Source organism: Drosophila nasuta, chromosome 4 (genome assembly GCF_023558535.2).
Source record: "Drosophila nasuta strain 15112-1781.00 chromosome 4, ASM2355853v1, whole genome shotgun sequence".
Classification (NCBI taxonomy): domain Eukaryota; kingdom Metazoa; phylum Arthropoda; class Insecta; order Diptera; family Drosophilidae; genus Drosophila; species Drosophila nasuta.
Genome location: NC_083458.1, coordinates 1,285,391 through 1,300,374, shown reverse-complemented (window position 1 = coordinate 1,300,374; position 14,984 = coordinate 1,285,391). Strand labels below are relative to the sequence as shown.

At 32.3% G+C, this 14,984-nt stretch overlaps 1 protein-coding gene across 6 annotated transcripts; it reads right to left on the bottom strand.

Annotated features, from left to right (window-relative positions):
- Positions 1-327: 327 nt before the first annotated feature.
- On the bottom strand, positions 328-14,150 carry LOC132794862 (tau-tubulin kinase homolog Asator). Of its 6 annotated transcripts, XM_060805127.1 has the most exons (16): positions 14,128-14,150; positions 13,213-13,255; positions 11,570-11,675; positions 8,840-9,359; positions 8,262-8,627; positions 7,551-7,940; positions 7,246-7,458; positions 7,116-7,184; positions 6,322-6,675; positions 5,453-6,259; positions 4,949-5,079; positions 3,908-4,052; positions 2,765-3,257; positions 2,018-2,617; positions 1,225-1,324; positions 329-1,166 (listed from the first exon to the last, which is right to left on the bottom strand). In XM_060805127.1, the coding sequence occupies exons 3-16, from the start codon at positions 11,590-11,592 to the stop codon at positions 920-922; spliced, it is 4,458 nt and encodes a 1,485-aa protein (XP_060661110.1). In that variant the 5' UTR covers positions 11,593-11,675; positions 13,213-13,255; positions 14,128-14,150; the 3' UTR covers positions 329-919. The 6 variants fall into 6 exon arrangements, with proteins under 6 accessions (XP_060661111.1, XP_060661112.1, XP_060661113.1 ...); XM_060805128.1 differs by lacking the exons at positions 11,570-11,675; positions 13,213-13,255; positions 14,128-14,150 and having other exon boundaries at positions 328-1,166; positions 2,018-2,185; positions 2,243-2,617; positions 8,840-9,383; XM_060805129.1 differs by lacking the exons at positions 11,570-11,675; positions 13,213-13,255; positions 14,128-14,150 and having other exon boundaries at positions 328-1,166; positions 2,018-2,237; positions 2,307-2,617; positions 8,840-9,383.
- Between the last annotated feature and the right edge of the window lie 834 nt (positions 14,151-14,984).

Sequence of the window (14,984 nt, the reverse complement as noted above, 5' to 3'; positions counted from 1 at the left end):
CTATAAGAGATAGAAATTTTTTCGACATTACTTGTTATCGAACTTGTCGAAGTTACTAACTAGGGGTCTTAGTTGCTTTGGCTGACAATCTGGTATATTTTGAGTACTTTTGCGGTATTTTAGTTAGGTATATTTTGAGAATAATGCAATATTTCGCTTTTATTCAAAATGGGTATCGGGTATCCCACAGTCGAGCACACTCGAAAGTAGCTTTCTTACTTGTTTATGTAATAGGCTTGATATAAAATTGAGTAATCACCTGAGTACATCTATCAAGGTAATTTTATTTATAGTCCCAGAATAAAAATGAAATTGCCTTTGGACAGAAAGTGTGGGTAAATTAATCTAATTATTTATTACGGTTAATTCATGCTAATTTGATTTTAAAATTCATATTTTTAATATTTACAATAAGTTCCAGTGAAAAAAATTCCATACTAACTCAAATATCAAATGTTACGTAGCGATTAATGCACAATGTTTAATTCAATCGTCTAAGTTTGAATGTGTTGTAAATTTTCACGTATAATATTGGATAGAAAAAATGTAATAAGACTACAAATATATATGTATATATATTTGTATATTTTTTGAAATATTATGTTCCAGGGTACATATTTATGAATGTATGCATAGCTTTCTTTATTCATCTAGTAATAATCGCAGCAGAATGAATATTAATGAGCCTTGTCTTCATATTATATAATTGTATAAATTATTCTAAGCATAGTAACCAATTATTTATTATTAAGACGTCAGCATCACTTCGATTATAATGAAGTGATTGAAATTTTAAATATTTTTTTATAAAGATTTAGTTTTGGTGCCTTAGATCCGTTTCACTTCTTATCCTATTTGATCTATTAGCTTAACTTGCCATAATTACAAAATATAATAAATATTGTAATCATTATTGCAATTATTCTATATTGTGTCGGTAGCGACGTAATCGCGCACTGTTTTCAATTTTTGGATCGCCTGGTGGTGGCGAAATATTTCTCATTGAGGTCTCGATTGTATTTTGAGTCCATGCAGCGTTGCTGGTCTCTAATGTACCTGACTTTGCTGCTGAATTGCAACAAACCGGTACTTCAAATTCTTTGCCATCTTTATCTTCACTTTTGTCGGTTAATTGATCTTCAAAACTGTTAAGTACACATCGATTGCTACAAATTTTAAACAATAAGTGTAATCATGTCATTAAAAATTCAAATAAATGTTTACCTGCTAGAGGCCCGACATCGAGGACGTTGAAAGCGCAGATTTAACTGGGCTGGATCAGTTATATACTTTCCCTCGGTAGACTCTCGACGGCGACGTAGTCCTATATATATTATATTAATTATAAAATGATACCAGAAACAATATAAAAATTTATTTGTTGATTTTGAAATAAATATCAATAAAAAATGGTTTCAATAAAAAAAAAATGAGTCAATAAAACTGTGTCACTTTGTGCAAATAACTGTCAGCTTGAACTAGTTAATATACGATTGTTGACATCGCTTCTCAATAGTACTTATTTAATATACCCCTATCCATAGGTTAGAAGGTTATTTTAACAGGCAGAAGTATGAGTATATGTTTTATTTTTAAGTGTTATCTAAACAATCTTAAACAAAATTGATATATGTGCAGCAATACCAAGTAGATTTGAAGAGAAATCTAGAAAATATCTCTTGTAGTCTCTGAGATATATGTAGGTGTTCGTACTTTTGGTGCCTGCTTTGGTTGGCAATCTGGCATATTTTCTATTCTATAAAATATTATGAAAATATATATCGATAAACCAAATAGCAGCATATTTCACTATTTTTTGGGGTACATTAATTTGGTATATTTAAAAAACCGCAATATTTTACTTTTATTGAAAGTTAGTTTTATTGAAAATTAATTATGCGACAAACTTAATCATGATATTGCAGAGAATATGACAGTATCCAATTTGGAAGTTAAAAGGTTATCCTATCTGTTTAGGGTGGACACAATATTATACAACATTATACATAAAACATACCTGGTGTTAAATCCGTAGTAGTTGGAGAAATTTGTGAGTAATTGTGAACACGATTAGAGTCAGTGGGCTCAAATTTACAATTCGGTGAATTAAATGATTCGTTCTGAAGAAGCTCCTGTTGACCAATTACCCCAACACCAGATGGCTGTGTTGCTGTACTGATTACACCTGTCCAAGATGCACATTTGGATTGTCGCAAATTAGCAGATAATATAGGTATCTTACTTGGCGTTGACAATACAAGTTCGCAACCCATTGTAAAGGCTGCATTTGAGGTGATATCTCTTACCACTAAACTTTGGTAGTCAGTAGAGGCAATGTGCTGACTTCCATCATTCGTACTGCTTTTAATCTTGACTTTCGCATCATGGTCTTTGTTTATTAAATTTTTTGTTAAATGACTAGAGCCACTTATATTAGTTTCAATTCTATCATTTTCATCACAGTTAATGGCCTCTTTATCACTTAGACCTGAAGTTCGAATATCACCAGGCACAGCTGTTTCTTTGGCAGCAACGATGCCATCTGTTATTGTTGTATTAGGAGTTTTAAGGGCTGCTAATGCTTTATAATAAACAGACTCGTCCAGATGTGGGGTTTCTAATGCAATATAAATAAAATGAAATGTAAATTAGAAATATGTAATGTATGAAAAAAGTAATGTATTTTAATCAGTACATTTTCAATACAATTTGAAAATATTGAGTTATTAAAATTCATTGGTCATATGTTCCATGCGATTCTTACCTTTAGAAATGACACGAAACTCCAGTCGTCCACTGATACAGCCTTCATCTTCGCCTTGATTACCAGCATCGTCAAATTCAAGTGCTCCACTTTCATGAAAACATGAAGGATTGTGTATTGAAGTTGGCTGGGGCTTTTTATCATTAATGTTGTTTCGATGCTGGGGAAATGTTTTTGTTGTAGTCTTTGCACCCCAAGAAGGCACTGTTGCAGTCGGTTGAGTACTTTTTCTGAAACTTATTGGCTTTTCATCGAAACCATCAATAAAACATACATTTGGAAGGCTATTACGATGTCGCCGGGTTCTTATTGAGCGCTCGTCTATTATTTTTTTTGAGTACATATTACTGTCTAAATCAACTGCTGCATCTTTAAATGATGATATTGTAGCCGCCATATGTGATGTCAGATGGTTTTTCTTATTTGATATTGGTACAATTTCAGAGTTAGACTCACGTACACAAACGTTTCTGGCGATATCCATTCGATAAACCTAGATTTCGACGACAAAAAACATAAATCGAAATTTAGATAAGAAAACTTACTAATTCATATTATTAAATCTTTTCGGTTCAATAAATAATGTCAATTAATGAAAAATCAATTTATGTATAGACCACTCTTTTCGAAAATATCTTAAAAAAAGTTGGATGTTGATGTATCTCGCTCTTCTTCTTCATTTTACTATTTATTTTGAAAGGATATTAATTTTTTGTTTTCGGCACAACTCATAGAAAAAAATTCTTGCCTTCGGTTTCAAATTAGTTTTAAAATATATTCGCATACTTTCAACATATTATACTTTGCTGGTGATGAATTAGTGATTTTATAATAGTTTCGGATCATATTAGGTTTTTAATTAAAGAAAAGCCAATCCGAGAAAAGAGGTCAATACGATGTATACAATAGGCACGAATTCTTGATAAGGTAAAATGCTTAAAATGTCCATGAGAAAGTAAATACAACCAACAAAAAGAATTTTTTAACGAAAAACAATCATGCTTTTTAAATTATTTCTTTTATATCTAAAACTACTATTAAGAAATGATATAGTACAAATACTACACAAAAGAATGTTAGTTGGTACATATATTGAATTCAAATATATTATAAGCTATATATCATTCCAAATTGTTGGCTTACAGTGTTATCAAACGCAGCTTGTTGCACAGCAGGTGGCTGTAACTTATTACGTAATACATTACCCATTGCAGGTTCAGACCACCAGTGTGGAAGGGATATCTGCAGCATTTCATAGTTCTCAATTCCAGCTATATTAAGTGTATGTCTGACAAATTGTTAATTTATTAAATTACACTCAGACTTTTAATGTTTTATTAGCGATTACTCGAAAATATAACAACGCTCTATCCGCGAGAACAACTTTCGAGATATTTTATGTAATCAGTTATCTCATAGAAATAATATGATGGGTACGAATATTAATAGATTCTTGGAATTAACTGTTTAAATAATATTGATTTCCTTCCAATTTGTAATTGTTGCCCGTTACCCAAATGGTAGGCAACCGTATGTATATTTTTGATAAGTCTTAATGCCTGATCTGATGATCTGATATAGTCGTGTATTCGTACGGCTATAGCCGTATATTCGAATGCCATTTTTGCACACAAATTAAGTCCATGTTAGAAGTTATTTAATAAATATTTTAGAATATCTATATTTCAATAAATATTAATTCCTATGAGGTCAAGTTGTCGTACGCCTTACACGCAGCTTCAAGAAACATGTCAATTTATGTTAACAGCTTTAAACCCTTCAACTAATTTAAAACACAATTATTGCCGTGTAATCAGACTGAGAGATGTCACACTAGACATGTGTGTCAGCACTGCTGGAAAATTTCGGGGTGACAGATATTAAAAGTGTATCAGGGCACTCTTAGCGACAGTATATCCTTTAGCTCGTCCACTTTTCTCTTTGCTCTCAATTTCGTCAAACCACCTACCAAATCTAATGAAAAATTATAATTCTAAAATTCTAATCTATTTCTCAAAATATGAACAATCATTGCAAAGAGTTGAAGATACTTGATAATTCTCATGGACTCATGGACAGAGCGCTGTCAACTACGAAAATCGAGAGCCAGGAATCCTCACAGTCGAGCATAGTAGAATTCGATCCTCTTTTCAATAAGGGCTTTATTTGGTAATTTTTACTTACCTTTTAACATGATCATTTCCGAATAGTTTTGATTTTGAATTATTAGTTCGAGGAACTGGTACACTAGACAATCCGTGTAATAATACCAAGGACGCATCCGCTTTAGTCGATTTATCCACATTTGGTTGTGACTGTGAGGTGGCAAGAGGTTGGAATATTTACATACAATCTTTAGATATATATGGCGGAATTTGTCGCGGGCGACACTATTTACAGTGAAAAAATACATTAAATAATTTTAACAAGAAAGAAAGCTACAGTCGAGTGTGCTCGATTGTGAGATACCCGCTACCCATTTTGAAAAAAACAAAAGAGTGCGGTTTAATTTTGTAATATTTGATATACATATAAATATATGTACTCTATATATGAAACCTTTGTACATTGAAATGTAAGGATAAATAATTATATACTCTGGACATTTTAAACATTCACTTGAGATCATTCGATCGGACATACTATACTCGTAATTAAGAACCCGCCTATCATGCCTTATTGGTTTACCTGTGGTTCTTGCTTCCATTCGTTATCTGTTGTATCTTCCGAATCATCAAACTGACTCTTCCATTGCGAAGCAAGCGTAAGTGCACCGCCGCCCCTTGTTACCTGTTGAAGCGCCGATACGTTCTCATCATCAATTAAGGCGAATTGTGTCACAGAATGATCCCCAGCTGTAGCACTGCTTCTAACAGGAATAGAACTAATTACAGTGTTGCTCAAACGATGGCTTGATATCGAGCCAGTTCCAGCTCCTGACGATGATGGTCGCAAATTGGTCGAAGTTACTGATCGTCGATTAGCTGGTGGTATAGTCGTAGTTGAAGTTGCTGAGATCGCTGCTGATCTGGGAATTAATATTTCATTGGCGCAAATTGCATCAAATGGCAAATTCTCTGCACTCTCAACGACTTGAGTTTGCATTGGCGGTGGTACATTTAAAACACGCAATCGTCCATATGTTGACTTTTGATCGGTAACATTAGTAGTGCTAAATAACCGTTTGCTATCGGAGCCTGATTCAGCTGATTTTTGGTGTTGTTGTGGACTGCTATAAGCATCTTCGACAGTGTTTTTTATCATATTATCATTATTTTTTTTGTTCGCTGACTGTTGTTGACTATTGTCTCTACCTAGAGAGCGACTATTAGCACCGTCTACATTAATATGACTATTTTTGTTTCGTTCGAAATCAGTTTCGGTTGAATTGATCACAAGATCATTATTGCGTCCTTTGTGTGCTGAGTCATCGGTAAGGAGTTTTGCTAACAGTGGCAATGGATGCGAGACAACATGTTTCTCTTCTGTCGCATACTGCAAGTTGAAGTTTGGTTGGATTTTAAACTAAAACAGGTTCAACAAAACAAAAGACTCACGTATACGGGCGCTGAATTGTTGTGAATTGATGTTGATCCCTGAACTTGTTCTTGAGCCTGAATTGCGTTTCGTCTCATATTATTTGTGGCATGCGTTGACTTAAACTGCATGTTTGTTTGCATTGTCGTCCCGGCATCGCCGTCAGCTGATTCGTGATTGGCAATTACTACCGACGAGGACTTTACCAATGCACTCGGAAAATTTGGTATGGCAACTGAACTATTTACAGCGAGCACCAGTTCCTGCTGATGCTGCTTTGAAAATATATTTTGATTACCTGCATTACTGTTTTGCATTGCGCTTTCCCCTGAAGCTTGTGCCGTCATTGTTGTTGCATTGCAATTTTTGTCTACCTACAAATATCATGAACAATTAAAAATATCATTAAAATAAAATAAACGTGTTTTAAGCTTAAAAAAAGGAACAATCTTGACATCATTTTTCTTTTGTCGTGGTTTTTGATGCGATATAAAATGTCACTTCATCATGGTTTGCTCTCACTGCAGCATCGGAAATTATTAAGCATTGGAAACCAAAACTGTATTTAATTTTAAATCCGCTTCCAACTACATATATGTATATATGTATATTCCAAGCTTACGGAAATAAATTTTAAAATAAATAAATACAATTATTTTATACAAATTTATTTTATCATAAATGTGTTTACCATGTCATTAAACACTCAAAAAACTAAAAAAGGTAAATCTATATCTGCCTGATAAATTATATCACAATTTAATACAAACATAAAATAATACAAACATACTTTATATAAAAAGCGAATACATACTTTTTCCTTAGTATTTAGAGGCTCCGTTGACGCCAACTGAGCAGTATCAATTTCGTTACGTTTCCGAATCTGTTAATACCAAAAAAATATAAATTGAAATTGTTATAGAATCATATACTAATTTGCTTACATATTCTTTGCCGCTGACATTGGAAGCAGCTACCGTCATTTGAGTGATGTTACCATGAATATATTCATTTTTTATTGCAGCTGGAGCTATTGGGGTATTTGAAGCTGAATTAATGTTACCGATTGCGGCGGCATCGACTTTCTCCCAATCGTACGGATCAGCGTCCTTAACACCTCGTCGTTTCATACATCTCTCAAAAAGGCCAATTAGCATCTGTAATTAAAGTGCTATATAAATATTTCCTCATTTTAAATAATTTTAACTAAAAAATTCGAGTTATATGACAAGGATAAAATAACTCTTACCGCATAGTCTGGTCGATCTGCGTAAGTGAGCGATTGTATATGCTCCAAAAATTGCTTTAGGTCTGACGGTAAGTGTTTCAGTAATATTCTATGATCATATTTTTCTTTAGTTAACCCGACTTGTTCCTTGTCTTTAATTTTTCGCCACGGCAATTGTCCATTTACAAATTCAACAAGCATATAGAATAGCGACCACAGATCATCGTGACGTCCCATCTCTCGATTGCGATGTGCATTTATTGAAGCATAGCGCACTGTTCCACGGAAACCAGCGGCAGCTCGGGGACAACGAACTTCTCCTGTTCCTGTGGTATATTGACGAGCCAATCCAAAGTCGAGCATATAAACTCGGCGGCAATTGTAAGGCAAACGGCCAACTGAAAAATTGCTCTTTAAAACAAAAGAATTAATATTTTAAACGTATTCCTCGCAGTTTTCACATAATATTAAATTAGTTATATTATATAATACTCGTATATGCCATCTTTCCGTTTATTAATTGTTTAATTACCCTGCTAAAAAGTTTTGGAAAAAAGACTGACCCTAATTAAACTTATGACTTTGATCAAAATGAGTTATTTATCAACAGCGGGTGATTCACACTCAATTTTTTTGGCTCGGCGAAATTGTTCACGTTGGTAGTAGTGTTTGTCTGTCCAGATTTATCTGGATCTCATACCATATACATAGTAGCAAACAAAAGAAACTTACCGGCTTAATATCGCGGTGAAGGAAGCCAACAGAATGTATAGATTCAATGGCTTTTAATATTTGTAAGCCTAGTCGAAGGGTTGTACTGAGAGAAAAGGCGCCTCGTGGCTGTGCTCGTCGCAACTCAGCCAAATTTTTACCTTGGAGTTGCATTACCACATAATTGAAGCGATCGTTCCGTCCACATCCAATAAAACGGCATACGTGTTCCTTGCCTTGCAGCTTTTTCAGTACCGCCACTTCCATTTTAAGCACCTGTTTCGGTTGGCGAGCTGATTCGACTTTGAGTGCCACCTGTTCCCGAGTTATTAAGTCTTGGCCCTCATAAATTTCACCAAAGCCTCCACCACCTATCTTACGTATTACCTGAAATGCACAACAAAAAACAAATATAATTCAAACCATCTTTTGCATATTTGCAACATGTACTAGAACAAATTCGTTATTATTTTAGTTATGTAAGCTTCTCATAGTAAATCAATGATATTTTGCAAAATCTAATCAAATAAATTGGAATTTTTACGTTCTATTGTGTAAAAAATATTGTTAATATGGTTAAGTGAGAACATATCTAATACCTTCCAACGCTCTTTAACCACATGTCCTGGCTGCAATAGATCTTCAGACGTCATTTTATTATTTTTCTCTTTGTTTTCTGGCACTTGTTGGCAGATGTTCACGATAGTGCTACTCTTCTCTAATATAGCACCAGCAGTAGGAGACGATGGCGTTAGTTTTGGCACTTGGAAAGTGACTCGACTTCTTAATCCTAATCGATTTTGCTTAGCTGGCAAAGTTGCTGATCGCTGTAGTTGACAGTTTCTTGGATCTCCGACAGCGGCAATATTGTTACCCTCTTGAAGGTTTTGGTGAAAATTTGCATCCAAAGAGCTGAGCGCAATTGATGGTGGTGGCTTAGATGGGGGCGGTGGTCGCTGCAATCGTAATACTTCTTGACTACAATATTTGGGTCGATAACTTAAACACAAGTCTCTCTGTTGATTCGATATGATTTCATTTTGGCGTTGTTGCTGCCGATTGTCTTTAGGGCTTGATCTCGGGATTGTTTGTGACGACTCTGTGACATTTCTGTCGTTCCTTGAAGGAAATAACATAAATGTACTGCTTGCCATCGGCGTTTGAAATTAAACGAAGTAAAAACTGTTTTATCTTTATAATAATAATAATAAAAATAATAATAATAATAATAATAATAATAATAATAATAATAATAATAATAATAATAATAATAATAATAATAATAATAATAATAATAATAATAATAATAATAATAATAATAATAATAATAATAATAATAATAATAATAATAATAATAATAATAATAATAATAATAATAATAATAATAATAATAATAATAATAATAATAATAATAATAATAATAATAATAATAATAATAATAATAATAATAATAATAATAATAATAATAATAATAATAGAGATTAGCGAAATGCTGATATGAAGTACTCATCGCCTTAAAAAATGGAGTTATTCTTCAATAACTATAACAATGATTCCTTTTCAACTACATAAATGTATATCCCAGAGGGGAAAATGATGTATCTAATACATTTACAAAATAGTACATAGATATACATAAACAAGATGAGAATAAAAGGATAATTTTTCACAGACCGAACGCAATAAAAATCTATATGTTATGTGTTTCCACTTGCAGACATTTACCTGTGAACTTATTTATTAGTACCCATTTCAGCTTTTAAGATCTATTAAATTCACTTCACCACAAAAAGTATAAAATGTGGTAGAATGCAGCTTAAATGTTCATTAATTTACATTAAGAGTCTAAACGCGTTTTCAACCATTTTTGCTTTACTTTGATTATGAACCGATGTACGAACGAGTGCCTTGCCCTATAACCCAACCTTAAATTAAAAACTCTTATTGATTGGTAAGCTTTGTATTTTTCACCCACAAGAGTAAAGCTTTTCTGAGCAAAACACACAAGGAATAAACCAGCGAGAGAACCAGAGAGATTGAGAATATCTATGCGAAACATTTCTACATGACAGTTGTAATGGTTATAAAATGTTTTTGCAGCTGCACCCTTACTGCAACGCATGCGCAAGGATATGAGGGTTTTTATAGCAATGAATTTTTGTCAGCTATCTACAGTTGAAAAATTCACAGCATAATAAAATTGTTTCTTAGAACGCAAATTAAGTTATAAAACTTGGTTCCTGAAAAAAGTAAATTTTCTTGATCAACAATACCCAAGACGATATAACCATGTGTGTCTGTTCGGTTTTCAGTATAAAAACATACATTTGTAGATCTCAGACATCGCAACAAAGTACGCTCATATTTATCGTTCCGCATTTGATCTGCGACTGAACTAAGTGTGTGACGTCCGCTGCGCTCGAACTACAAATTTCGAAATGCCGAAGAGGCTCTGGGAGTATCTATGTATTATATACATAGTTAACATAGTGATAAAAGGGCATTATAACTTTGTGCCGGCAGAAAATGAAGGTAACAGGTAGAAGGAGGCAACTTCGACCCTATAAAGTAAATATAAATATATATTTTTGATCAGCGTCAACAGCCGAGACCATTCGCCATGTCCGTCTGTCTGTCCGTATGAAACACTGGACCTTAGAAACTATAAGAGATAGAGCATTTGCTATGTTTGCACGCAAAACAAGGTTTACATTTTTGGCACGCGCACCGCAAATCGACAAAAACCGAATAACAAGCGTAATTTTAAAGCTAGATTCACGAATTTTGGTATATACAATAATAACAATAGTAATTGTGATTCCTGAAGAAATGGCGATCAGATAAAAATTGTCGAAGTTATTAAAGAAATTTTTTTGTATGGGCCTACTTATGTTACTAGGGGTCTTAGTTGCTTGGCTGACAATATGGTATGTATATATATAAGACTGCACAGTAGTCTTATATATATACATATTTTGAATGTGGTACTATATCGATATACCAAACATACCAGCGGGTACATTTTTAGAATTTTTATAGTATTTTTCTATATTTTGAGAATAATACCGCAATATTTTGCTTTTAGTTAAAATGGGTAGCGGCTATCAACTATAGATTTCTTACTTGTGTGGTATCTTTTAATCACATCGCATTGTTCTACTTTAAGTGCAAATGTGCACCGGTTATCTCACAGTACATCGCACTGAACTGTATCTTACTATTGGTTTGACTTACGAATGAGGCTCAAGAAGTATTTTGTAGTAGTCTCGATAGACAAACATAATCCATAGATTTTTCCATACATAGTTTTAATTGGTTTAAAAACTTACTTGTGGGACTCCTGTAAATGCATTTGTGTTCCTATTTTTCTATTGGAAATTGAATATCCAATCTTAAATGCCTCTTCTTCATCAGATCAGTGCTAAATATTTACAACTGAAAATATAGAAAAGAAAAAAATAGAATAATTAGAATTTTCTAAATATGCTTAATATTAAGTCTATTCGGTCCAATTGGTGCAATTTGATTTAAATGAAAAATATCAAAGAATGTTTTATTCTATTTGGATAATTATTTACTATTTAAAATTAAAATTTTTTGAATGAATGTATGCGTCTGTTTTCATTATAAACTATTTATGTCCTTCCATCATAATATTTTGTTTTTGTAGCCATTATAAGCATTTATATCTAACTTAAGATAGAGAGGTAAGTAGAATATAGAGACTTTACGTTATACACTATAGAGTTCGAGTTCACTGTTTCAAACTTAAATTACACTGTGATAAGAAAGGTTCTAAGTTATTGATATCATCATTAGAAACACAATGCAATTTTAGTTCCGTCGATTAGTTCCGTAAATTATTTATCTATTAGTTTTTTTTGCATGCAAATGGAAAGACAAAAACATAGACTTAAGGTCTTTGTCGCACTGTAAAGACAAGTAAGAAAGTTACGAGTGTGCTCGCCTGTGAAATACCCGCTACCCATTTTCAATAAAAACAAAACGCGCGGCTTCATTCTTAAAATATACTAAAATAATATACCGCAAAAATACTACGAATGTATTAAATGGTATATTTTGAATATTGATATAGTACTACTTTGAAAATATACCATAGAGTGCAAAATATACCATATTGACAGCCAAAGCAAAGATTGCCCATTCAAAAGTATTTCTTTAATAACTTTGACAATTTTTTTCTAATCGCAACCAAATTCAGTAATCACAAAGACTATAGTTATTATTGTACATACTAAAATTCGCGACTCTAGCTTTAAAATTACGCTTGTTATTCGAGTTTTGTCAATTGGTGTGGGCGGAAGTGGGCGTGACAAAAATATGAAACAAACTTGATCTGCGTGCAAACATAGCAAATGCTATTGATAAAATATTATATCTCTATCAGTCTAGTCTAGTCTCTGAGATGTAGGTGTTCAAACGGACGGAAAGACGGAAATGTTTATATCTTATATGTATATTCTTTATAGGATCGGAGATGCCTCCTTCTACATACATACATTTCCTGGCGACACAAAGTTTTAATACCCTTCTACCCTATAGGTAGCAGAAATAAAAATTCAGCCACATTCATACTGACAAACAAACATTAAAATATGTGATTAGGTGTGATTGTCACGGTCTCGCTTACACTTATGGACCGGTTCAGTATTTTGTAGTAACTTTCATTTCAGTATATTTAATATATGCTCAAATATAATTAAATATCGCATTTCAACCGATTTTTAAGTAAAAGAAAACATCAAACACTATGCGTTCATACGGATGAACAGAAGGAATAACAAGGTCTCCGTCTCGATAAAATAACAATAAATTTGGCATGTATAACATATATACCGGATTTCAAGATAACAGGCTATTTTGTGATCAGCGATGTTATCACAAATGAGTACATTTTAATAATATAAATAATACCTATTAGATAATATATAAAAATAAAATTATTATTTACCTTTTGTTTTATATTACACAGTATCACAGTTCATTCTCCGCACCTGGTTTTGTAATAATTTTTTAATATTGATATTTATTAAAATATTTAATTTCGTTATTGCAATTTAAATAAAGAATGTTTTCTACGTATATATGTTTCTTCATAATATTTTTGTTTGCTTTCTATAATAATCACCTTTTTTCATTAACTAGCGCAAGCTTGTATGCGTGAAACAGCCTATTTTTAAAAATACATATTATGGTATTTTTATACCCGCTACCTATAGGGTAGAAGGGTATTATAACTAACTAACAACTCAAACCGCGTAAAGCATACTTGGTCAGCGCGAATAGTCGGACGATATAGACATGTAATTTTTCGTATATAAAAAATTCACTAGAGTATTTAGAATTCCTTAAAACTAGGTTGCGATCAGATAACAATTGTAGAAATTATTTAAGAATCTGCAAACGGGTCTTAGTGGCTTTAGCTAACAATCTCGCATATGTACTCTATGGTATATTTGGAATGTGCTACTGTATTAATATACAAGATATAGCATTTGCTGTATATTTTTATTTCATTGGTATACTAATTTGGTATCTTTTTAGAATGTGATTTCATTGACAAGAGGTAGCGGGTATCTCAAAGTCGACTACACTTGATTGAAGCTTTCTTACTTGTTTAATTATAGAGAACACAACGTTGAACACTTTCACCCAATGCAGCACGTGCAATTAATAGCTTGTATTTATTTCTCAAAGATAATAAATCTTTTTTTATTTATGAAACAAATATATTTTTATTTAATATATAAATATAATTCATAAGGACTATTCTATTTTAAAGTCAATTTGTTTCATTTGAAAATATCCGCGAGTTGAAAAATAAATTAAAGTTTTACTATATATTTCCTAGTGAGCTTTCACGTACTTATGAGATTCTTCGCAGAAAACGGAAAACGTACTGAACTTGATTCTATCTGAAAAACGAATCTAAAGAATTGAACATTTTTTCTACGCCAATCAGATATATGTACATATGTATATGTAAGCATTTATCTTGTGAACATGTTAATATATAAATTATATATATATGTATATTGATTGTGAAGAAATAATAAATTTAAATTATTATTGCGCATAACATTTTATCACACAAATTGAATAATAATAATAAATAATTTTCCAAATAATATATATTACGAAAATAACTACAATAGGTCATTCAATAGCGCCGGGCTTTTAAATGTAATATTAAATAATCCAATGATTTAAATTCCAAATATAAAAATGTGACCAAATTAAATTTGAAGTGTGTGGTTGTATAAATAAATGGCAAAATTAACATATGTTTACGTAGGTGTAGGTGGTAATTGTGATGTGATGCCTCTAAAACGGTGAATGACTCGGTCATGCACCAAAGCTAATCGCTACGAAACTGTTAGAGCTAGTGTTTTGATTGAATCAAAAAAAGGTGTATAATTTAATTTATTGAATATATTAAAATAATAATTTATTGAACACACTAAAATGAAATTAATTTTCGTTCCTTATCTTAAGGTGACCAGCTAGCCTTTGTACGTTCCATATTATGACACTCTAATTTGTTATACATGCTACTCATAGGGTAATATGGAATTATAACTTTGCGCCTACAAGAAGATTTCAAAGACTATACAATATAGAGATAAAAAATGATGCAACACCCACTTTTGCCCCCGTTATACGAAAAATTCGAAAGTACAAGTGTAATTTTAAAACTAAAGCCGTGATTTTTGGAGCATTCAA

Coding starts and splice junctions, on each gene's coding strand:
- LOC132794862 (XM_060805127.1), bottom strand. CDS start 11,592: ATGCATTTACAGGAGTCCCACAA. Junction 7,185..7,245: donor ATGTCAGCGGCAAAGAATAT/GTAAGCAAATTA, acceptor TGGTATTAACAG/ATTCGGAAACGTAACGAAAT. Junction 6,260..6,321: donor ACAATTCAGCGCCCGTATAC/GTGAGTCTTTTG, acceptor TTCAACTTGCAG/TATGCGACAGAAGAGAAACA.